The sequence below is a fragment of the Saimiri boliviensis genome, chromosome 2 (genome assembly GCF_048565385.1).
Source record: "Saimiri boliviensis isolate mSaiBol1 chromosome 2, mSaiBol1.pri, whole genome shotgun sequence".
Lineage (NCBI taxonomy): Eukaryota > Metazoa > Chordata > Mammalia > Primates > Cebidae > Saimiri > Saimiri boliviensis.
In genome coordinates, this window is record NC_133450.1 from 228,075,370 (window position 1) to 228,099,718 (window position 24,349).

Genomic DNA, 24,349 nt, shown 5'->3' on the forward strand with positions numbered 1-24,349 from the left:
CTCACACTGGGGCTTACCAGAGAGTGGGGGGTGGAAGGAGGGAAAAGATCAGGAAAAATAACAAATGATTACTAGGTTTAATACATGGGTGATGAAATAATCTGTATAACAAACCACCATGATGCAAGTTTACCTATGTAACAAAGCTACACATGTACCCCTGAACTTAAAAAACAAAAACAAAAATAAAGGTAATGTGAATTTCATATTCTTACAACTAATTTTTTCATATAGTTGTAAGAGAAATAAATTATAATTAGACTGTATTTACAAATGTGGAACTTAATCATTAGAAATCTTCAAAATGAATTTTATTGTATGTCAGATGATTTTACAAGACAAAACACAGCTCTAAAATTATAAAATATATTATTCTAATACAGAAGCTTCTTTAAATACGACTCATCTTTAATATATTAATAGGATCTTGTCAGTTTGCATTTTTTGTCTTCTTTCAAATCAGGAAAAGAAGAAAAAGCAAGCGTGAAAGTTTACAGAATTATCTTAGGAGTAGGGTGTGTACCATGTGTACCTGCTTTCTCATTTGTATAACATTATCCCTTAAATCAATGGACAGAAATAAATAGGAAACAGTCCAAAAGTATGTTTTCCACCTTCAAACATGGAATTAATATTCAGTCTATATATGCAGTCATTTAAATTTTAATCTAAGAAATGACAATGGTTTGCAAATAACTTTTAAAAAGTTCAGCAATCTGTTTTAACCACAGATCAATTCTGTGTTTGCATGCACAACTGTTAAAGACTAAATTATTAATATAGAATTATTTAGATGTGATTTTTTAAAGAGATGGATGTTTTCCTAGCCTGTCAAGCAAATGTCTAAAACCAAAAAAAAAAGGTCAGAAGCCATATATATATCTTTTAAAACTATTAGCTATTTTATTTTAGAATATATATATATATATATATATATATATATATATATATATATATACTAAAGTGAAATCAAGAACCATATGACCATACAAAAAATTAATCAATGGAATTACTAATAAGAACACATATATAATAGAAACTTTAAAATTACCTTAAAAATAACTTTAATATTTGATTAGTATCTTTCTCAATGTTAAGAGAATTTTTTTAATCCTACAATCTCCCAACTAAAATATTTGTAGAGGCTGTACTACAGGAACAAAAACACCCAAAATCCCCAACACCAGGAAGTGTAGGCTACACTAACAAGATATTATCAGGTTACTCTTACCCATGAGTGTATCTAAAGAATGATAGTTCATTTCAAATCTCCATAATTCCAAAATACTATCAGACATCTTCTCAGGATAAGTTTTTAATAAAGTAAAATATAGAGTGGGAGATGAAACCACTTTTCTCTATGATTTTAAGCTTGGCACACAGAAAGTAACCTTTGGTTCATTCACACATATACACAAATTAGGATGATAAGCCAAATTATATTATGCGTCTTGCAAATAATCATATTTCTTTTCTATAATAATGCATTTTATATCCTTATATAATGCCAGAATCATTACTGGCTTCACTCAAGACAAACCTATGGGTTGACCTTTAAATGGTTACATCTCAAAAAAGACTGATAAATATTAAAGTATTATTCTTAAAATCATCAGTGTTTTCTACAAGATGGCTACAATAAGACTTACCTCAGTCTTTTTACTAATGTGATCTGTAAATGGAAAAAAAAAAAAGATGAGACTTCATTGAAGAAATTTAACATATAAAAGAAAAAAACTGAAAGAATTTCAAAATTATAATAGGAGTTACAGAAGTCACTTAAGGGTTTTCTAGGATTCTCATTTCCTTTTCTAGGTTTAAGATGTTAAAAGTCAGTATACTATTACTAATTTACTCAGCTTAAGGATCAAGTCTTATTATCCTAGTAAATGCCACCCATATTAAGGGATATTACTGCATTTTAAGCATATGAGTTTCACATAATTCAGTTTTTTGGTTCCACATAATTTGGGATGTTGTGGGGAGCAAGTCAAGGGGCCACAAATATGTCCAAAATCAAATCACAGGTTACTATAACTGCAAAAAATATTCAGATTACTGCTTTTGTATAACACAAAGGTAGGATAGTAATTTGTGTCTTTTAAAACTATTAGCTATATTATTTTAAAAACATGTATCATAGTGATTTGATAGTACTATGAAAAAATCCTAAAATCGATATATATATTTATAGAATAAACACAAAAAAATAACCCATAACAAATATATCTAGATGAAACAAATTATTGGCCTAGAAATAACACAGCATTTCTGGAAATTACCAAGAGTAGAATGAGGACAGACTAAGGGAATCTACACAGGTATAAGGTTGAAACTAAAGTACAAGTAAGTCCAGGGGCGATGTCTCATGTCCGTAATCCCAACCCTTTGGGAGGCTGAGGTGAGTGGACCACCTGAGGCCAGGAGTTTTACACCAGCCTGGACAACATGGCGAAACCCCATCTCTACTAAAAATACAAAAAATTTGCTAGGCGTGGTGGCACACACCTGTAATCCCAAGTACTTGGGAGACTGAGGCATGAGAATCACTTGAACCAGGAGGCAGAGGGTACAGTGAGCCAAGACCGTGCTACTGCACTCCAGCCTGAAAGGCATAAATAAATAAAGTACAAATAGTGAGCAAGTATTCTTATTTAAATTGAAGATGACCAGGATATCTAATACTTAACAATGCTTCTCGTGTACAGAGAAGTTTTCTATTCTCAAGGACTAAAAATAATATAACTTTCTTACGACTGAGAATCAAAAAGTTGGTCCAGTTCTCTAAAGAATTTCTTGATCAGAATAGTGTCAAAAATAAAAAATAGTGTCCATAAACATAGTAAATGCCAAAGTCATCAACTTCAGATCAAAGTACCAAATCCTGGTAAGTTACGCAGTCATTCTTCCAGCATGTTCTATTTGGCATACAATGTGATGTCAGAACCCAAGAAAGAACCTCAGCTGTGTTCATCATGACGTGCAAAAGCTGTGTAGCTTCTCTTTAATAAACATACAGATGTTTTTCTCAATGGAGCTAGCAAATTTACATACTAAAGAAATCAAATGTGGAAAATAGGAGTTTTAGAAGGCATTCTTTCCATCTTTCTGCCTAGTTTTTAATAAAATGTATTTCTTCTTTTTTTTAAGAGACAAGATCTCACGCTGTTGCCCAGGCTGGAGTGCAGTAGTATGTGCATAGCTCACTGTAGCTAGCCTGTGGCTCCTAGCCTCAAGCGATCCTCCTGCCTTGGCCTCCCAAATCAATGGGATTATAGGTATTGCCCACTGCATATGGCCCAAAATAGATTCCTTAGGTGGAGTTTCAGTCTTGTTGCCCAGGCTGGAGTGCAATGGCACAATCTTGGCTCACTGCAACCTCTACCTCCTGGGTTCAAGCAATTCTCCTGCCTCAGTCTCCCAAGTAGCTGGGATTACAGGGATGCACCACTATGCCTGGTTAATTTTTCTGTATTTAGTAGAGATGGGGTTTCACGATGTTGGCCAGGCTGGTCTCAAACTCCTGACCTCAGGTGATCCACCCACCTCAGCCTCCCAAAGTGTTGGGATTACAGGCGTGAGCCACCGGGCCAATTTTTTTTTTTTTTTTTTTTTTTTTTTTTTTTTTTTTTTTTTTTTTAAGACAAGTCTTGCTCTGTTGTCCCAGGATGGAGTGCAGTGGCGCAACGTCAGCTCACTGCAACCTCTGCCTCCTGGGTTCAAGTGATTCTCCTGCCCCAACCTCCGGAGTAGCTGGGATTACAGGCCCTGCTAATTTTTATTGTTTTAGTACAGACAGGGTTTCACCATGTTGGCCAGTTTGGTCTCGAACTCTTAACATCAAATGGATCCACCTGCCTTGGTCCTTCAAAGTGCTGGGATTACAGGCATAAGCCACCTCACCTGGCCAAAATTTGGAAATTTTAATATGTATTTGTTCTTTTAACCCAAAGCAAAGCAACTTAATCACTGGACGCTTATGGGTAAAAACCTTCTTGATCCTCAAAGGAAAATAATAATCTTCTAAACATATTCTCCAATTTTCAAAGAAAGGGTTATTTCTGAAAGCAGTATTTAGGTTCTTTTTGAAATTACTGCAATGGTAATATTTATCATCAAACAATGCCCAATGTACTAAGGCTGAATTCATATGAATCAAATAAAATGCTCTGTCAATGAACAAACAGCTGTTCATACGGTGAGCAACTATTCTGACTGGTATAGACACAGCAGTGTTCAATAAAAGTTTCTGTGATTATAGTAATGATCTATAGCTGGACTAACATGGAAGCCACTAGTCATATGTGGCTACTGAGCACTTGAAATATGGCTAATGCAATTAAAAACTACATTTTCATTTTAATTTTCATTTAAATTGCCACACATGAATAGTAGCTACCATACTGTACAGCAGAAGCTAAGAGTTTTTAGCATTTCCCACATTAAAAATAATGTGCTTTGTGGTTTGTCTTCAAAAGTTTAGTAGATAGTAAAATTCCTTATGTCTTCTCCATTTGATAAAAAATACAAATGGGCCGGGCACAGTGGCTCAAGCCTGTAATCAAAGCACTTTTGGGAGCTGAGGTGGGAGGATCACCTCAGGTTGGGAGTCAAAATTTCTGATTTTAAATTACTTTAAAATGCCAAATGGTTTTAGTTTATTTCCAAATAGTTTTGTCCCTTCCAAAACTCATGTTGAAATTTAATTGCTGTCGGGCACAGTGGCTCATGCCTGTAATTCCAACACTTTGGGAGGCTGAGGCTGGTGGATCTCCTGAGCTCAGAAGTTTGAGACCACCCAGGGAAACATGGTGAAATACAAAAATTTTGTAAAAAATACAAAAAATTAGCTGGGCGTGGTGGTCCACACCTGTAGTCCCAGCTAATCGAGAGGCTGAGGCATGAGAATCGCTTGAGCCCCAGAGGTGGAGGTTGCAGTGAACTGGGACTGTGCCACTGCACTTCAGCTTGGGCTACAGACTCTGTAGCCCTGTCTTAGAGTGAGACTCTGTCTTAAAAAAGAAAAAAAAAAGAAAGAAATTTAATTGACATGCAAAAATATTCAGAGATGGGATCTTAAACAGGTAATTAGGCCCATGAGAGCTCCATCCTCATAGGTGGCATTGGTTATAAAAGGGCAAATTTGGCCCCCTCTTGCTCTCCCACCCTCTTGCTTTGACTCTTGCCACGTGATCACTTGTTAAGAAGGCCCTCTCCAGATGTTGGCATCTTAATATTGGACTTCCCGGCTTCCACAACTGTGAACCAATAAATTTCCATTCATTATAAATAACCCAGTCTCAAGTACTCTACAGCAGTACAAAACAAACTAAGATACAGGTTTACATTTTTTAACATTCTACATGATACATAAACAACTTTTACTTTTTTAAAATTAGAAAGATATTTACAACAGAAGTATAAAATAGATGTAGAATAGTTCTTTTAGCATAACAGTACTGTGTATGTATTACCTTCTGAATGAAAATCTTTTAGTGATACCGTGAGAGGTTTGTCTTTTCCCTGATGATTTTTTCTTTTATCTTTTTTATTCATAACTTTGGACTGAGTTGAAGCATTTTCAGCATTTTCATACTCCTAAAAAGAATTACCAACAATAATTAAGTTCAGTTTACAAATTGTAAAATAAACTCATCAATATATAATATGTTTCTTAAAGTTTATTTTTTAAAGATAAAAGGCAAATAAAAAAATAAAATTTAGGCTAGCCAAATTGCATAAAGGGATACATCTTTATGTACTTACTCAATCCTTACATCTTAAACATTAAAATAAAACAAACAAAAAAAAGTCATACTTAGTTTGTAACCCCCTTTCTCAATGCTACCTTCTTCCTTTCAAGGCCAAATTTAAGACCATAATCAGCAATTTCCTGCCTCAGCCCACTGAAATCTGGCTTCTGCTGGTCTCTGACACTAAAATTAAGGTCAACCTCCTATTTATTGCCAAATCCACAAACACATCTTTTTTTTTTTCAAGCCTCTCTTGGTGTTCTTAATATATTTCTAACTACTGCTGAGTTTCCTTTGCTGGCTTCTTTTCTCAACCTTCTCAAAAATGTTGTTCACATTATCCCACTCTTAACCTATTTTTTTAATGCTTTATACCCACTGCTCTTCAATCTCAAAGTTTAAAGTTCTGCCAACAAACTGTTTCTGTACAGACAGACAACTGAACTGCAATGTTCAATAAGCATCTCCACACTAGATGTATTCTATCTTTCCATCTCACCACCCTGCCTTCCCCACTCTATCCTTTATGAAGTACCTTGTTATGCTGCCACCATCTAGGCATCTAAGTTGGAAACCTCAGAGTATCCCTGCCTACTCTCCTATACACCTTATAGCCAATTAATTGCTAGGTCTTGTTTAACTTATCTCCTGAAGATCTCTTAAATACACTCTCCTTCCTTGTACATTCTGTCATTCCCCCTATCTTCTTTTGCTTGGATACTGTAACAGTCTCTAATTTTAGCTCCTCAATCCATCTTCTATACTGTTATACATGAGTTTCTAAAATAAAAACCCAAAATCAATCTAAAAGTTAAAATGATTAAACAGCTTTCTGCCAATGGATGTATAAAACCCAATCTCTTTGCTGAGTACATGAGGTAATTTATGTCCTACCCTTCTGGTTGTATCTCCAGAAGTTCTAGGTCCTTAAATGACAGTTTTTCAAATTATGCTATATTCTTTCATGGGTACACGTTATATACTTGCCACTCCTTCCTTCAGAATGCCTACTTTCCTCTTGTCTACCTCATGAACTTCTAATATACCTAACAAGACTCTTTTTTGAGAATCCTTTCCTGAAACTTATACTCAAAAGCAGTCAAAAGTCTTCTATTTTTCTGAATTTCCATTGCACTGAGAACATACATCTCTCAATACTATATACTATGTCTCCCTCCACTAAACTCAAGGGGCACATTTTAGCTATTCAATAAATACTTGACAAATAACTGACAGAACAGAGTGGAAAATGCCATCCCAAACTTTAGTTACCTGTTATAAAAATCCTTAGGTTAAAACAATTGTATTAAGAATTATTTTATTGGAATATTGACTTTTATCTCAATGACTACACATCAATATAATCACACCAAACTACCTATTGCATACATAAAAAGTTCTTCCTTTCTCTTAGTCATTACTGTCTGATAAAACCAATGATTTTGAGTACTGCACCTATGACTGTACAAGGAACACTGGCTGGGAGTATGACATTTTATCCGCACTATTTACTCTACTTCTCCTCTAAGGATACAGGTGAACCTTCTAGCTTTAAAATCTAGACATAACATCCATAAATCTAACAGCAAGAAGTCATCTTTGTATGATAATATTCTATTTTATAAATTTTATCTCCTGATTGAGCAAGACAAGATTACTTTTCCAGTGTAACCTGATAGTCCACTTAAATGATTAAATCATAGTAAAACTAGCCATATCAATTTTTGTGATTTTTCTGCTTTATCTAAATGTGTATGTAGCAATAATGGTTATAGTTCATTCTTCATTTGGCATAACAGAACGAGGGTTATGGAAAAGAAACACATATAATATACACAGCCCACTTTATTGACAACTTTTTTCCTTTTCCCTTGAACTATAAATAAGTAGCAAAATCAATGCTGTGAATTTTTTTGTTAAGATGGGATCTCCCTTTGTTGCCCAGACAGGAGGAGTACAATGGCATGATCATAGCTTACTGCATCCTCTAACTCCTGAGCTCAAGGGATTCTCCCACCTCAGCCTCCCAAGTACCTGGGACTACAGGCTCACACAAACCACCATGCCCAGCTAGTTTAAAATAAATATGTATGTATGTATGTGTATATTTATTTTTAGAGATAGGGTCTTGCTGTGTTAATCCAAGCTAGTCTCAAACTCCTAGGCTCAACCAATCCTCCTGTCTCAGCCTCCTAAGTTGCTGCTGTGAATTTTAATTATTTGCTTCTTTTCATTTTGGATGAAGACACTAATATACAAGAACATGGCCAAGAAGTCTTAAAGATGACCAGAGGCCATTTATGATCAACCACTGAGTAATCACAGCTTAAACAAATTTTATGAACCAAAAAACAATCCCAATAAATGTTAAGGACTAAAATATTAAATGGTATTAAGATAATGAATACTCACACAATTTAAATACAGAAACTGTAAACCAACACTTCTTTTTACTTAAATGCTCCTACAATAACAAGCTATAAAGTGCATTTTAACACACAACTGATTATCAAAGCTCAGTGACAAATGCTGAGTTTTCAAGGCCAAACTTTCAGAAATGGCCTATTTACATGATTATAGTGCATCTCCGGCAGAGGGTCTCTTAATAAATGCCCCTGAAGTAGTAGCCATGTTAAAAATTTAAATCCACTTATTTCTGTGTTCATTTAAAATGAGAATAATCAACCAGGCGCAGTGGTTTACGCCTGTAGTCCCAGCACTTTGAGAGGCTGAGGTAAGCGGATCAGCAGAGCTCAGGAGTTCGAGTCCAGCCTGGCCAACATGGTGAAATCCCATCTCTACAAAAAAACAAAAATTAGCTGGGTGTGGTAGCTCACACCTCTAGTCCCAGCTACTCAAGAGTCTGAGATGTGAGAATCTCTTGAACCTGAGAGGTGGAGGTTGCAGTGAGCTGAGATCACGCCACTGCACTCCAGCCTAGGCAACAGAGTAAGACTCAGTCCCAAGAAAAAATAATACTAAAAATAAATTAAATTAATCATTTTTTGTGAATTTTATTCTCTCTCTTCCCTTCATCTTGGGTGGGGAAACTCCTTAACTAAACATTCCAAGTCACCGGACAAAGTTTAGTCCAGTTGTTTCTGTTCTCTCTCAAAACAAGAAGAAATACTATTATAAACATGTCTTGGTAATATTTTATTACAATGATGAATTTTTGGACAAACTTTATAAAAGAAATTTTACATAAAATTCAAGTAGGTTGGTTTTAACCTTTCACCAGTTAAACTTCTAAAATATCAAAATCAGTAAGTGTGTAAATACCTTTTTGTGTTCTTCGTATTCTAATTTACTTAGCAACAATGCCTTCTCAAGATCTGCTTCAAACATTTCAGATGTCAGCTAAAAAAAAAGTTTCACAATAAACAGACAGTATCATTACATCACAAGAGCAAAATAACCATACCCATGACTACATATAGAGGAAAAGAAAGCAAATACATTTAAAAAAATATGGAGTCTCCAAAGTTATCTTAACCGCACCAAATTAGGAAGCCTATATTCTATAGAAGATATCAAAATACAAACTTCCAATTTTGAGGTTTCTATTTTTCCTCTTCGTTGTTAATTATCTGTTGTATATGATATAACCTTACTTTTTACCTTAATAAAAAAAACTTTTCAAACAGTTGGCACTGTAATAGATGTCAAAGACAACATTCAGTTTAGGACACCAAAAGTTATGAGTGATTATAACTAAAAAATATAATACTTAAAAATAACTCAACAAGAATTATTAAACACAATATACCATTTCCTGAATATAGAAAACAATCACAGGTACAGAATAAGGTTGCCAAATGTCCTGGTATAAGGTGTTACAGAATAATTGTTTATAGTGCATCTTTTTACTCTTAAAATGATAATATGGTTGCTTTACTTTTAAGTCATCTAATAAAGATCATTTAATTTGTGATCTCTATTTGTTTATTTTTCACCAATCTCACCTAACTTCTTACAATCTAGCTTCAACCACCCTCCAATCAAATCAATCTCTACAACTTACTTTTCCTAATTATCAAACAAAATGCTGCAGTAGCTGGATGGGACTTGGAGTTTCCACTACTGGGGATAAGGTGAGTGTGTTTGCAGCTGTATGTAAAATAGCTGCAACATTACATGGGTAAGCATCCTGGATTTGTGTACATGTATGTATCTATGTGTATAACACAACAAAAGCATAACTTCAGTGGATACCTCTTGTTTTTATCTGTCCAGAATCCCTTCCTTGATTCATTTAAATAACTATACTTCATTCCAAAGTCCCATGGTTTCAACAGGATAGCCAGTCACATAATTCTGTATACTAGGCACTACCATACCACACAAACACACAAGCTATCATCACCAATGACAAAAGATGGAGGCAAGTCATCCAACACTTTTTTTTTTTTTTGCTCTCCCAGAAATTAAATTTTGAGAACAAAGAAAAAGCAAGGGGGGTTTATTAGCTAATGATAACCCTCAAAAAGTGACATCTACTAGCTCATGCCTCTTAGCACCCCCAAATCCCTTGGTTTCCAACTTTCCCATGACCTAATTGTTCAGTTTTTAATTCAAATCTGAGAATAACTCAGTATCCTTCAAAAAAATTTTCTTGCCTAAGTTAATCATATGTTTTTACAGCTTAATGATTTTTAAAATCTAAACTAAAATAGAAACCAACTCCAAATAGAAGTGACCTGTTTCAAAGAAATACCCTAAAAACTAGAAAAATGTTAATACTGGACACTATGAACTAAACTTTTCATTTCTAAACAAAGTCATCCCTTTGAAAGCATCTCATCTAATCTTATAGTGAGACAATAAGAAGAAAGGAAAAAAGATTAAGTTTACACACAAAAAAATATTAATCTAACTCAGAAAAATACAATTAGAATTAAAATGGTAAATAACGGTACATAGGACTAGAAAATCAGATTAAATCCAGTATAAATTATACATTCTTTATGGAATAACTGAAAAGAATTGAAGAATTAATTTAAATTAGTAATTAGCAGGAAAAAGTAATAAATTAATCTTTTAGACTTATATATGTTTATTATGTATATGGGTATTCAACAGTTACAAGGTAAAAGGAAGTTTACATCAATTTATCCACCTAACCTCAAAACAAACTGATGAAAAATGTTTCACTGTAATTAAAGGACAGCAGTCAGCTGAGCGCAATGGCACAAGCCTGTAATCCCAGCACCTTGGGAGGTCGAGGTGGGCAGATCATGAGATCAAGAGATGGAGACCATCCTGGCCAACAAGGTGAAACCCTGTCTCTATTTTAAAAATAGAAAAATTAGCTGGGCGTGGTGGCAAGCACTGTAGTCCCCGTTACTTGGGAGGCTGAGGCAGGAGGATTGCTTGAACCCAGGAGGTGGAGGTTGCAGTGAGCCAAGTTCACACTATTGCATTCTAGCCTGGTGACTGGCGACACAGCGAGACTCCATTAACAACAACAACAAAAAAGGTAACAAAACTAGGCTGGCACAGTGGCCCATGCCTGTAATCCCAGCACTTTAGGAAGCCAAGCTGGGAAGAGTTCAAGATCAGCCTGGCCAACATGATGAAACCTCGTCTCTATTAAAAATACAAAAAACAAACAAACAAAACAGCCTGGCGTGGTGGTGCACATGCACTTGTAGTCCCAGCTACTCCAGTAAACAGTAGCTGGGACTACAGGTGCATATGCCCCACACGAAGCAGGACAATTGCTTGAACCTGGAGGTGGAGGTTGCAGTGAGCTGAGATTGGGCCACTGCACTCCAGCTTGGGTGACAGAGTGGGACTCTGTCTCAAAAAAAAAAAAAAGTAACAAAACTACTTAAGTTTATTATGAACAAAGTTGGTTCAATTTGCCACTAAACATTTAATCTCTATTGACATTTATTAATTATAGAAAGGGCATTTGAGATTATTTCTAATATGTCACATAGTCTGATGATATTTCAAAAATAAGTTACTGGGCAGATCAGGTCAGGAAGTTGAAAGTCTGGCTAGATGTCATTTTTATTTTTCATCATATTAACTCACAGAATTTAAATATTAAGGCAGCTCATTCTAATAGCATCATAAAAACTGAATGAAATAGAAATTTTAAAGTAAAAAAAAATATGGCCCTCCAAGCAATTCGTTCTAACTGTAGTAGTTCAGACTTGAAATTTACCTTTTAATTATTAACACAAACTAGTATAGGAGAAGATGCAAGTAGACAAAAATGATTTAAATTTAAATTTTTGAAAACTAGAACAAATCTTCCAAAAATTTCACTGCATGATCAATCAGCCACTAAAGATTCATTTAGAGTTTTCTGGGGTCTGTGCCCTCCCTGCCTATGGAGCTTAATTTAAAGAAGCAGCATAAATTTGGCTTTTGCCCTTGAAGAATTCCTACCCAATTGAGAATGTAAGATTAACATGTATGAACTAAAGAAAACAGAATAAGACATTAAAAGAGCTACAAAAGTTCAAAGAAAGATTAACAACAAAGGTAATTCAGAGATATAGACAAAAATCAATTTAAGTTGGTATTTAAATATAGATACAATTTGGATAGGCAGAAATAGAATTGCAAGAGCAAGCCACATTATAATGTTAATGTTATCATCTTAAAAATAGATATGCTATGGGATACTAAGAAAAGTCATTCTGACAAAAAGTGATTTTAAACATTACAAGAGAAAGATGTGGAAAAAAACACAGGAATTGGGAGATCATAGAAATGAATAATTCAAATTCCTATTCCACCCATGCTAGCTGTGATTTTGAACAAGTTTTATTTACTTCTGTGAATCTCAGAACAGGTAAAAAGAACATTGAAATATCAACTGTACAAGGCAGTTTTGAGGATTTAAAGTTATAATATGTATGAAGTGCTTAGCACATTTCCTGGCATAAAACCAGTACTAAGTGAATTAGAGTTACCTTCCCATGTTGCAGAATAGTAGAAAATACGATTGCTTAGGGCAACATTAAGTTCCAGACACTGCCTAAACTTTAAGGACATAAGGCAGATAAAAGAGGAATGCAAATACCAAATAAAAGTAATTTTTAAGACATAAACTGGAATATTAGAAGAAGGAGAACCTAGAATCAATGTGTCTGACTAAGCCATTGTAATCTCAGACAGCATATGGGCACCTGGACCAAAATGTAGCAGTGTGGAAAATAAAGAAGGTTCTATCTTAGAAGAGACTGATGAAGTTTTGGAACACTGACTATATGAAAAGTGTGAAAGAATCAAAGATAAGGTTTTTGACCTTAGATAACAGAGAGAATGGTAGCACAAGACTAACACATCAGAAAAGAGAAAGGAAAGATGACTTGAAATTCTCTAAACATATCTTTATTCTCTGTCAGAGACTGCTATAAATGTAGCTGACAATCTACTTAATCAGTAAATGTATAGGTAAAAGAGAGAGAGACAGAGACTGGGTCTGTAAAACTGGCTCCAGGCAATAAAATGAAAATAAAACCATACTTTTAAAAAAGTACCTTGTTTAACTTTGCAAATGTTAAGTTCCTTATTATTTTCTTTTTATTTCTCGGAGGAGTAGGAAAGGAAGAAAAAGAGGAAATAGTAGGCACTAAAATGCCTACAGAATTCAAGAAGATACTTAGACGTGCCTCAGATGGAGTACTTCAGATCCCCTTCCTCTTGACTTCCTCATTGCCTCCTACTCCCCACCTAGTAGTAAAACTTTTTTTTTCTATTTAAGCAAATCTATAGCTCAATCAGTTAAAGAGTATGAAGAACCAATTAAAAACCTAAAGGACAGAAAGTATTTTGGTACGAAGATTTTTAAAAAAATTAATTTGTAAGTCTAAGTACCATTACAATTTTCCCCATTTACATCCAAACAAAACAAATTGCAAATGAATAGTCTTCAATTCTCATAGTAAACATGGAAATATATTATTATAAAACAAAAGAGATAACCATTCTGAAGACATCTAACACTTGCAGCCAACCGATTAGACATAATAGCAGTAGTACATTGTGGTCCTCTTATGAAACAAAAGAGACAAACAAAAGAGTTATTATAAAACAAAAGAGATAACCATTCTGAAGACATCTAACACTTGCAGCCAACCGATTAGACATAATAGCAGTAGTGCATTGTGGTCCTCTAACTCAGCAATTTTCAAAGTGTAGACTACATATTCAGAGTTCTACAAATACTACATATATCATTCACATTCATTGCCACATTCAGTTCATCTCAGCTAATGTATTTTTATGTCTTTTGAGTGCTGTTTGCATTTACGAACTCTGCATTTTTGTTGTATGCTTTATCATATCTCCCAGCAATAAAAATGGTTCAATAAGTCATGAAAGAATTAAAAGTAGTAATGAAAACAGAACTGTAAATAATGCAACTTATAAAAACACAATAAATTTTGAAATTAACAGGACTCCAATACAGTGAATATAGACTATAAATGTGTATGTATTAGGATGAGAGTCATGTCACAAAAGCAGCAGAAAAGGAAAGTTATAAATAGAAAATTAAGATAATGAATATTTAAATTTTTAATTTATTGAGTCATCAATCTATTTGCTCCTAGCTACCTGCCATGAAATCTGGTCAGAAGCCTGGGTGTTGTGGCTCACGCCTATAATCCCAACACTTTGGGAAGCTGAGGTTGGTGGATTGCTTGAGACCAGGAGTTCAAGACCAGCCTGGGTAACGTGGCAAAACCCCATCTCTACTAAAAATATAAAAAATTAGCCAGCCATGGTGGAGCATGCCTGTAGTCCCAGCTACCTGGAAGGCTGAGGTGGGAGAAACATCTGAGCATGAGAGTCAAGGCTGCAGTCAGCCATGATCACGCCACTGCACCCCAGCCTGGATGACGGGAGTGAGACCCTATCTCAAAAAATATATAAAAATTAAAAAGAAAGAAACTTGGTGACTAGTGGCCTGAAGACATCACAGTTTTTGTTTCACTTTCAAACAAAGCCTAGGGACCTGTAGGAGTCTTTCCAGAACAAGTACTAAATAATGCTTTCCAGCACAAAAGTGATGAATTTTCTTGCTAAAGAGCCAAAAATACAATGGATTTATTTGAATTTACATTCCTTATAAGGAAATCAGGTACAAGTCAAACTACTGCCAATGGATTTATTACACCAGCCACAAAGTTAGTGATAATTACACTCACAAACAAAACCAGAACAAGCTATTGGAAAAACACCTGTATCAAATGAACTGAAGGATGTCAGGTGAGAGAGAACTTTCTATCGTGCACATGCTAACAGACATTAAACTTTAGAGGGAGAAAAATACCAGTGATGTGCAGAGTAACAGGAAGAAACACACAATAAAATTTGGTCTGTTCATCATTGAAACCCTTAAGAGATTTTTCTACTCAGTTAATTTTTGAGTCATGACTTTTAAAAAAAGGTACACTGTCCATTCAGTATGATATTGGCTGCGGGTTTGTCATAGACAGCTTTTATTATTATGAGATACATTCTATTGATATCTAGTTTATTCAGAGTTTTTAGCATAACGGCTGCTGAATTTTGTCGAAGGCCTTCTCTGCATCTATTGAAATGATCATGTGGTTTTTGTCTTTGGTTCTGTTTATGTGATGGATTATGTTTATAGATTTGCGTATTATGTTGAACCAGCCTTGCATCCCCAGGATGAAGCCTACTTGATCGTGATGGATAATCTTTTTGATGTGCTTTTGCATTCAGTTTACCAGTATTTTATTGAAGATTTTTGCATCTATGTTCATCATGGATATTGGCCTGAAATTTTCTTATTTAGGTGTGTCTCTGCCAGGTTTTGGTATCAGAATGATGTTGGTCTCATTAATGAGTTAGGGAGTATTCCCTCTTCTTGTATTATCTGGAGTAGTTTCAGAAGGAATGGTACCAGCTCCTCTTTGTACATCTGGTAGAATTTGGCTATGAACTCATCTAGACCTGGACCTTTTTTTGGTTGGTAGGCTACTAATTGCTGCCTCAACTTCAGACCTTGTTATTAGTCTATTCAGGGATTCAATTTCTTCCTGATTTAGTCTTTGGAGGATATAAGGATGCAGGAATTGATCCGTTTCTTCTAGATTTACTGGATAATGTGTATAGAGTAGTTTTTAGTAATCTCTATATTCCCTTTGAAAACTGGCACTAGACAAGGGTTCCTTCTCTCAACATTCCTATTCAATGCAGTATTGAAAGTTCCAGCCAGAGCGATCAGGCAAGAAAAGGAAATAAAGAGTATTCAATTAGGAAAAGAGGAAGTCAAATTGTCTCTGTTTGCATATGACATGATTGTATATTTACAAGACCCCATTGTCTCAGCTCAAAATCTCCTTAAGATTATAAGCAACTTCAGCAAAGTCTCAGGATACAAAATCAATATGCACAAATCACAAGCATTCCTAGACACCAATAACAGACTTAAAGAGAGCCAAATCAAGGACAAACTGCCATTCACAATTGCTACAAAGAGAATAAAATACCTAGGAATACAACTAACAAAGGACATGAAGGACCTCTTCAAGGAGAACTACAAACCACTGCTCAACAATATAAGAGAGGACACAAACAGATGGAGAAACATTCCATGCTCATGGTTAGGAAGAATCAATATTGTGAAAATGGCCATACTGCTCAAAGTAATTTATAGATTCAATGCTATCCTCATCAAACTAGCATTGACCTTCTTCACAGAACTGGAAAAAAACACCTTAAACTTCATATGGAACCAAAAGAGAGTCTGGTACCAAAACAAAGATATAGACCAGTGGAACTGAACAGAGGCCTCAGAGGCAACATCACACATCTACAACCATCTGATCTTTGACAAACCTGACAAAAACAAGCAATGGGGAAAGGTTTCCCTGTTTAATAAATGGTGTTGGGAAAAGTGGCTAAACATGTGCAGAAAGCAGAAACTGGACCCCTTCCTGATACCTCACACTAAAATTAACTCCAGATAGATTAAAAACTTAAATATAAGACCTAACACCGGCCGGGCGCGGTGGCTCAAGCCTGTAATCCCAGCACTTTGGGAGGCCGAGGCGGGTGGATCACGAGGTCAAGAGATCGAGACCATCCTGGTCAACATGGTGAAACCCCGTCTCTACTAAAAAAAAAAAAAAATACAAAAAATTAGCTGGGCATGGTGGCACGTGCCTGTAATCCCAGCTACTCAGGAGGCTGAGGCAGGAGAATTGCCTGAACCCAGGAGGCGGAGGTTGCGGTGAGCCGAGATCACGCCATTGTACTCCAGCCTGGGTAACAAGAGCGAAATTCCGTCTCAAAAAAAAAAAAAAAAAAAAAAGACCTAACACCATAAAAACCCTAGAATAAAACCTAGGCAAGCCATTCAGGACATAGGCATAGGCAAGAACTTCATGACTGAGGTTCCTGAAGCAAATCTTTTTCAAGGTGTGCTTTCACTCCAGACACTATGTGCAATGTTCTTTGCCCTCACATGGCAGAAACTTTTCTTCAGTTGACATGAGATCAACTAAGATCTAGTGTTTGCTCATAAGTCGGTGAACTGGGTGGTTGCCTACTGTCCATCTGGTTGGTTAATTCTAGTTCTCAGACTGTACTCTGAGGCTTAGTTGATGTAAATCTGCATTATCAATATGGTAATTGAGGGGTAGGAAAACTTTGTCTTAGTATAATTTCTCTTTTGTGTTTGACATAAGCAGTCAAATAGCAGCTAAGTTTTCCACATCCAGCTTTCTGTCTGGCTCAGCCCTCCATGCCTGAAATTTCTCATACTGTGTCAGGAAGAACACCCACCATACTGTATGCTTTCTGCCTAGTATATAATCATTGACTGATCCCTCTAAATGTAGCTACTTTTGAAATCTATTATTAATCTATTAATCATAATAAAATAGATTCCAAACAGTATACTGTCTGTCAGTTGCAAGGCTTACCCTTCTCTCTTTCTCACCTCTCAGTGTAATTATCCCAAGATCTACTCTACTTCCACACCATTGATTATTTTCTTCCAAGTGAGGCTCCCACATAAGGTTCCAGGTCTTCCTAAATGACCCATCAGTAGTATACTCAGCAGAAATTTGTGAAAGTTCCTGGGCCTTGAATGTTATCCTTATATAGGATCAGGGCCAAGAGTCAGACTATTTCCTTTTCATCATTACCTGGTCATTTCAACAGCAATCAGTGGGAGCAGAAGAAAAGGCAATCAGACATCTGTGCTCAAGTTCCCATGTTGCATGTAATTTATTTTGGGGCAAATTTGAGTAGTTTTCCTTCATTAGTTCTCCAGTGCACTTTGAGCCACTGGGAGAAATTCTCTCCAAGGAAGACACTGGTAAATTCTATTACTGGCTAAACAAGTAGATCATCAAAACATTTATACTTGTAAACAAGAATCGGTCATAATGAATATCTTATAAGGAAAAAAAAAGAATCAAATAACCCCTAGAAACAGTACAAGATGATTTATCCAGTATACCAGTGCCTGGAACTACCATTTGAACAGCACTACCTCATGGCTCTGCAGTAATAACTGATGCTCATAATGATGAGCCTGAGGCACTGCAAAATCCTAAAGGAAATGTTATAATTCCCATAGTTTATGTTAAGAGAATAACTTAGTATAGCCTATTTCTTTTAAAACTGGTAACCCAAGAATGATAGGAATAGCCACTCTACTAGATCTAACATTTGCTAGAATGATACTCATTCTCAAGACATCAAATGACAGTTTAACAGGTAAATATTCTCATCACTCACTATACATAAAGCATCTCCTAGAGTACGTTCCAGGCTTAGTATGTAATTTTCCTGGACTCCACACACAAAAAAGAAATACATTGGTCTTAATGAGAAAAAGAAGTATATTGGTCTTAATTGGTCTCTATTTTATTTGGTTGTTAATAATGACATTTAATAAGACACAGAAGAACAAAATATCATGTAAAGAGGTTAAAGAAACAACAGTAAAGTTTCCAAAAGCTTTTAAATATACATAAAAGCTTTGGGAAATATATATATATTTAAAATATAATTTATTTTATATATTTTATATTTTTATATTTAAATATTTATATATTTAAAATATAATTTAAATATTTATATATTTAAAATCTATATATATTATATAGATTTATATATAAAATAAAATATATATAAGGATGACATATATAAAATATATAGTAAATATTTATATATTTATTTATATAAATATAAAAATATATCTTTATTTTATATATTTATTTTATATAAATATATATAAAAATATAGATATATTTATATAAATAAATAAATAAATATAAATATTTACTATATATTTTATTGCACTTTAGGTTCTGGGGTACATGTGAAGAACAAGCAGGATTGTTGCATAGGTATATACATGGCAATGTGGTTTGCTGCCTCCACCCCCATCACCTATATCAGGCATTATTCCCCATGTTATCCTTCCCCCAATCCCTACTCCCCACTGTCCCTCCCCTAGTCACCCCCACAGACCTCAGTGTGTGATGCTCCCCTCCCTGTGTCCATGTGTTCTCATTGCTCAACACTACCTATGAGTGAGAACATTCAGTGTTTGATTTTCTGTTCTTGCGTCAATTTGCTGAGAATGATAGTTTCCAGGTTTATCCATGTCCCTACAAAAGACACGAACTTATCGTTTTGTATGGCTGCATAGTATTCCATGATGTATATGTGCTACAATTTCCCTGTTCAGTCTATCATCAATGGGCATTTCAGTTGGTCCCAAGTCTTCGCTGTTGTAAACAGTGCCAAAATGAACATACATGTGCATGTGTCTTTATAATAGAATGATTTATAATCCTTTGGGTATATACTCAGTAATGGGATTGCTGGGTCAAATGAAATTTCTATTTCTAGGTCCTTGAGGAATCGCCACACTGTCTTCCACAATGGTTGAACTGATTTACACTCCCACCAGCAGTGTAAACGTGTTCCTATTTCTCCACATCCTCTCCAGCCTCTGTTGTCTCCAGATTTTTTAATGATCACCATTCTAACTGGAGTGAGATGGTATCTCAATGTAGTTGAGATTTCTCTAATGACCAGTGATGATGAGCATTTTTTCATATGTTTTTTGGCCTCATATATGTCTTCTTTTGAAAAGTGTCTGTTCATATCCTTTGCCCACTTTTGGATGGAGTGTTTTTTTCTTGTAAATCTGTTTTAGTTATTTGTAGATTCTGGATATCAGCCCTTTGTGAGATGGGTAGATTGCAAAAATCTTTTACCATTCTGTTGGTTGCTGGTTCCCCTTAATGACTGTTTCTTTTGCTGTGCAGAAGCTCTGAAATTTAATTAGATCCCATTTGTCTATTTTGGCTTTTGCTGCAAATGCTTTTGGTGTTTCAGTCATGAAGTTCTTGCCTATGCCTATGTCCTGAATGGCTTGCCTAGGTTTTATTCTAGGGTTTTTATGGTGTTAAGTCTTATATTTAAGTTTTTAATCTATCTGGAATTAATTTTAGTGTAAGGTATCAGGAAGGGGTCCAGTTTCTGCTTTCTGCACATGTTTAGCCACTTTTCCCAACACCATTTATTAAACAGGGAATCCTTTCCCCATTGCTTGTTTTTGTCAGGTTTGTCAAAGATCAGATGGTTGTAGATGTGTGATGTTGCCTCTGAGGCCTCTGTTCAGTTCCACTGGTCTATATCTTTGTTTTGGTACCAGTATCATGCTGTTTTGATTACTGTAGCCTTGTATTATAGTTTGAAGTCAGGTAGCGTGATGCCTCCAGCTTTATTCTTTTTGCTTAGAATTGACTTCGCTATGCGGGCTCTCTTTTGGTTCCATATGAAGTTTAAGGTGCTTTTTTCCAGTTTTGTGAAGAAGGTCATTGGTAGTTTGATGGTGATAGCATTGAATCTATAAATTACTTGGGGCAGTATGGCCATTTTCATGATATTGATTCTTCCTAACCATGAACACGGAATGTTTCTCCATCTGTTTGTGTCTTCTCTTATTTTATTGAGCAGTGGTTTACAGCTCTCCTTGAAGAGGTCCTCTACAACCTTTGTTAGTTGTATTCCTAGTTATTTTATTCTCTTTGTAGCAATTGTGAATGGTAGTTTGTTCTTGATTTGGCTCTCTTTAAGTCTGTTATTGGTGTCTAGGAATGCTTGTGATTTGTGCATATTGATTTTGTATCCTGAGACTTTGCTGAAGTTGCTTATCAGTTTCAGGAGATTTTGACCCGAGATGACAGGGTCTTGTAAATATACAATCATGTCATATGCAAACAAAGACAATTTGACTTCCTCCTTTCCTATTTGAATACCCTTTATTTCTTTTTCTTGCCTGATCGCTCTGGCTAGAACTTCCAATACTATATTGAATAGGAGTGGTGAGAGAGGGCATCCTTGTCTAGTGCCAGATTTCAAAGGGAATGCTTCCAGTTTTTGCCCATTCAGTATTATACTGGCTGTGGGTTTGTCGTAAATAGCTTTTATTTTAAGATACGTTCCATCAATACCTATTTATTGAGGGTTTTTAGTGTAAAGCACTGTTGAATTTTGTCGAAGGCCTTCTCTGCATCTATTGAGATAATCATGTGGTTTTTGTCTTTGGTTCTGTTTATCTGGTGAATTACATTTATAGACTTGTGTATGTTGAACTAGACTTGCATCCCCAGGATGAAGCCTACTTGATCATGATGGATAATCTTTTTGATGTGCTTTTGCATTCAGTTTGCCAGTATTTGATTGAAGATTTTTGCATCTATGTTCATCATGGATATTGGCCTGAAGTTTTCTTTTCTTGTTGAGTCTCTGCCAGGTTTTGGTATCAGGATGATGTTGGTCTCATAAAATGATCTGGGAAGGATTTCCTCTTTTTGGATTGTTTGGAATAGTTTCAGAAAGAGTGGTACCAGCTCCTCTTTGTATGCCTGGTAGATTTCAGCTGTGAACCCATCTGGACCTGGGCTTTTATTGGTTAGTAGGCTATTAAGTCCTGTCTCAACTTCAGCCCTTGTTATTGGTCTAGTCAGGGTTTTGACTTCTTCCTGCTTTAAGCTTGGGAGGATTCAAGTGTCCAGAAATTTACCTATTTCTTCCAGGCTTACTGGTTTATGTGTATAGAGTTGTTTGTAGTAATCTCTTGGTGGTTTGTATTTCTGTGCAATCTGTGGTGATAACCCCTTTATCACTTTTTATTGCATGTATTTGATTCTTCTCTCTTTTCTATTAATCTGGCTAGTGGTCTATTTTGTTGATCTTTTCAAAAAACCAGCTCCTGGATTTATTGATTTTTTGAAGGTTTTTTTGCATCTCTATATTCTTCAGTTCTGCTCTGACCTTAGTTATTTCTTGTCTTCTGCTAGTTTTTGAGTTTTTTTTATCTTGCTCCTCTAGCTCTTTCAATTTTGATGATAGGGTGTCAATTTTAGATCTTTCCTTACTTCTCATGTGGGCATTTATTGCTATAAATTTTCTCTAGACACTGCTTTAAATGTGTCCCAGAGATTCTGGTTCATTGTGTCTTTGTTCTAGCTGGTTTCAAAGAACATCTTTATTTCTGCCTTCATTTCATTGTTCATCCAGTTAATATTCAAGAGCCAGTTGTTCAGTTTCCATGAAGTTGTGCAGTTCTAAGTTAGTTTCTAAATTCTGAGTTCTAACTTGATTGCACTGTGGTCTAAGAGACTGTTTGTTATGATTTCCGTTCTTTTGCATTTGCTGATGAGTGATTTACTTCCAATTATGTGGTCAATTTTAGTAGTAGGTGTGATGTGGTGCTGAGAAGAATGTATATTCTGTGGATTTGGGGTGGAGAGTTCTGTAAATGTCTATTAGGTTTGCTTGGTCCAGGTCTGAGTTCAAGTCCTGGATATCCTTGTTAATTTTCTGTCTCGTTGATCTAATATTGACAGTGGAGTGTTAAACTCTCCCACTATTATTGCGTGGGATTCTATATCTCTTTGTAGGTCATTAAGAACTTGCTTTATGTATCTGGGTGCTCCTGTATTGGGTGCATATATATTTAAGATCGTTAGCTCTTCTTGTTGCATTGATCCTTTTACCATTATGTAATGCACTTCTTTGTCTCTTGTGATCTTTGTTGCTTTAAAGTCTATTTTATCAGAGACGAGAATTGCAACTCCTGTTTTGTTTTGTTTTGTTTTTTCTCTCCATTTGCTTGGTAAATCTTCCTTCATCCCTTTATTTTGAGCCTATGTGTATTCCTGCATGTGAGATAGGTTTCCAGGACACAGCACACCAATGGGTTTTGATTTTTTTTCCAATTTGTCATTCTGTGTCTTTTGATTGGGGTATTTAGCCCATTTACATTTAAGGTTAATATTGTTATGTGTGAATTTGATCTAGCCATTTTGATGCTAGCTGGTTGTTTTGCCTATTAGTTGGCACAGTTTCTTCATTGTGTCGATGCTCTTTACCATTTGGTATGTTTTTGGAGTGGCTGGTACTGGTTGTTCCTTTCTCTGTTGAGTGCTTCTTTCAGGAGTTCTTGTAAAGCAGGCCTGGTGGTGAAGAAATCTCTGAGCAATTGCTTGTTCGTAAAGGATGTTATTTCTCCTTCACTTATGAAGCTTAGTTTGGCTGGATATGAAATTCTAAGTGAAAGTTCTTTTCCTAAAGGATGTTGAATATTGGCCCACACTCTCTTCTGGCTTGCAGGGTTTCTGCTGAGAGATTGCTGTGAGTCTCATGGGCTTCCCTTTGTGGGTAATCCAACCATTCTTTCTGGCTGCCCTTAGCATTTTTTCCTTCATTTCAACCCTGGTGAATCTGACGATTATATGCCTTGGTGTTGCTCTTCCTGAAGAATATCTTTGTGGTGGTGTTCTCTGTACTTCCTGGACTTGAATATTGGCCTGCCTGGCTAGATTGGGCAAGTTTTCCTGGATAATATCCTGAAGAGTATTTTCCAGCTTGGATTCATTCTCTGTCACATTCAGGTATAACTGTCAAACGTAGATTAGGTCTTTTCACATAATCCCATATTTCTTGGAGGCTTTGTTCATTTCTTTTCACTCTTTTTTCTCTAATCTTGCCTTCTCATTTTATTTCATTGGGTTGATCTTCAATCTGTGATATCCTTTCTTCTGCTTGGTCGATTCGGCTATTAAAAGTTGTGTATGCTTCACAAAGTTTTCGTGTTGTTTTTCAGCTCCATCAATACATTTGTATTCCTCTCTAAGCTGTTTATTCTCATTAGCACTTTGTCAAACCTTTTGTCAAGGTTCTTAGTTTCTTTGCATTGGGTTAGAACATGTTCTTTTAGCTCAGAGAAGTTATTACCCACCTTCTGAAGCCTGTTTCTGTCAATTCATCAAATTCATTCTCCATTCAGCCTTGTTCCCTTGCTAATGAGGAGTTGTGATTCCCTTGGAGGAGGAGAGGCATTCTGGTTTTTTGTGTTTTCATCCTTTTTGTGCTGGTTTCTTCCCATCTTTATGGATTTATCTACCTGTGGTCTTTGTAGTTGGTGACTTTCAGATGGGGTCTCTGAATGGAAGTCCTTTTTGTTGATGATGAAGTTATTTCTTTCCATTCCTTAGTTTTCCTTCTAACAGTCAGGCCACTCTGCCGTAGAACTGCTGAAGGTCCACTCCAGACCCTGCTTGCCA

At 35.6% G+C, this 24,349-nt stretch overlaps 1 protein-coding gene across 1 annotated transcript in view; it reads right to left on the minus strand.

The window, feature by feature from the left end:
- GKAP1 (G kinase anchoring protein 1) overlaps window positions 1–24,349 on the minus strand; it is an 83,088-nt gene that overhangs the window by 41,599 nt on the left and 17,140 nt on the right. Inside the window, exons 5-7 of the mRNA XM_039474962.2 lie at window positions 9,036–9,113; window positions 5,475–5,598; window positions 1,650–1,672 (exon numbers count right to left, since the gene is read on the minus strand). Of these exons, the coding sequence (XP_039330896.1) occupies window positions 1,650–1,672; window positions 5,475–5,598; window positions 9,036–9,113 (225 nt within the window). The remainder of the gene's footprint in view (window positions 1–1,649; window positions 1,673–5,474; window positions 5,599–9,035; window positions 9,114–24,349) is intronic.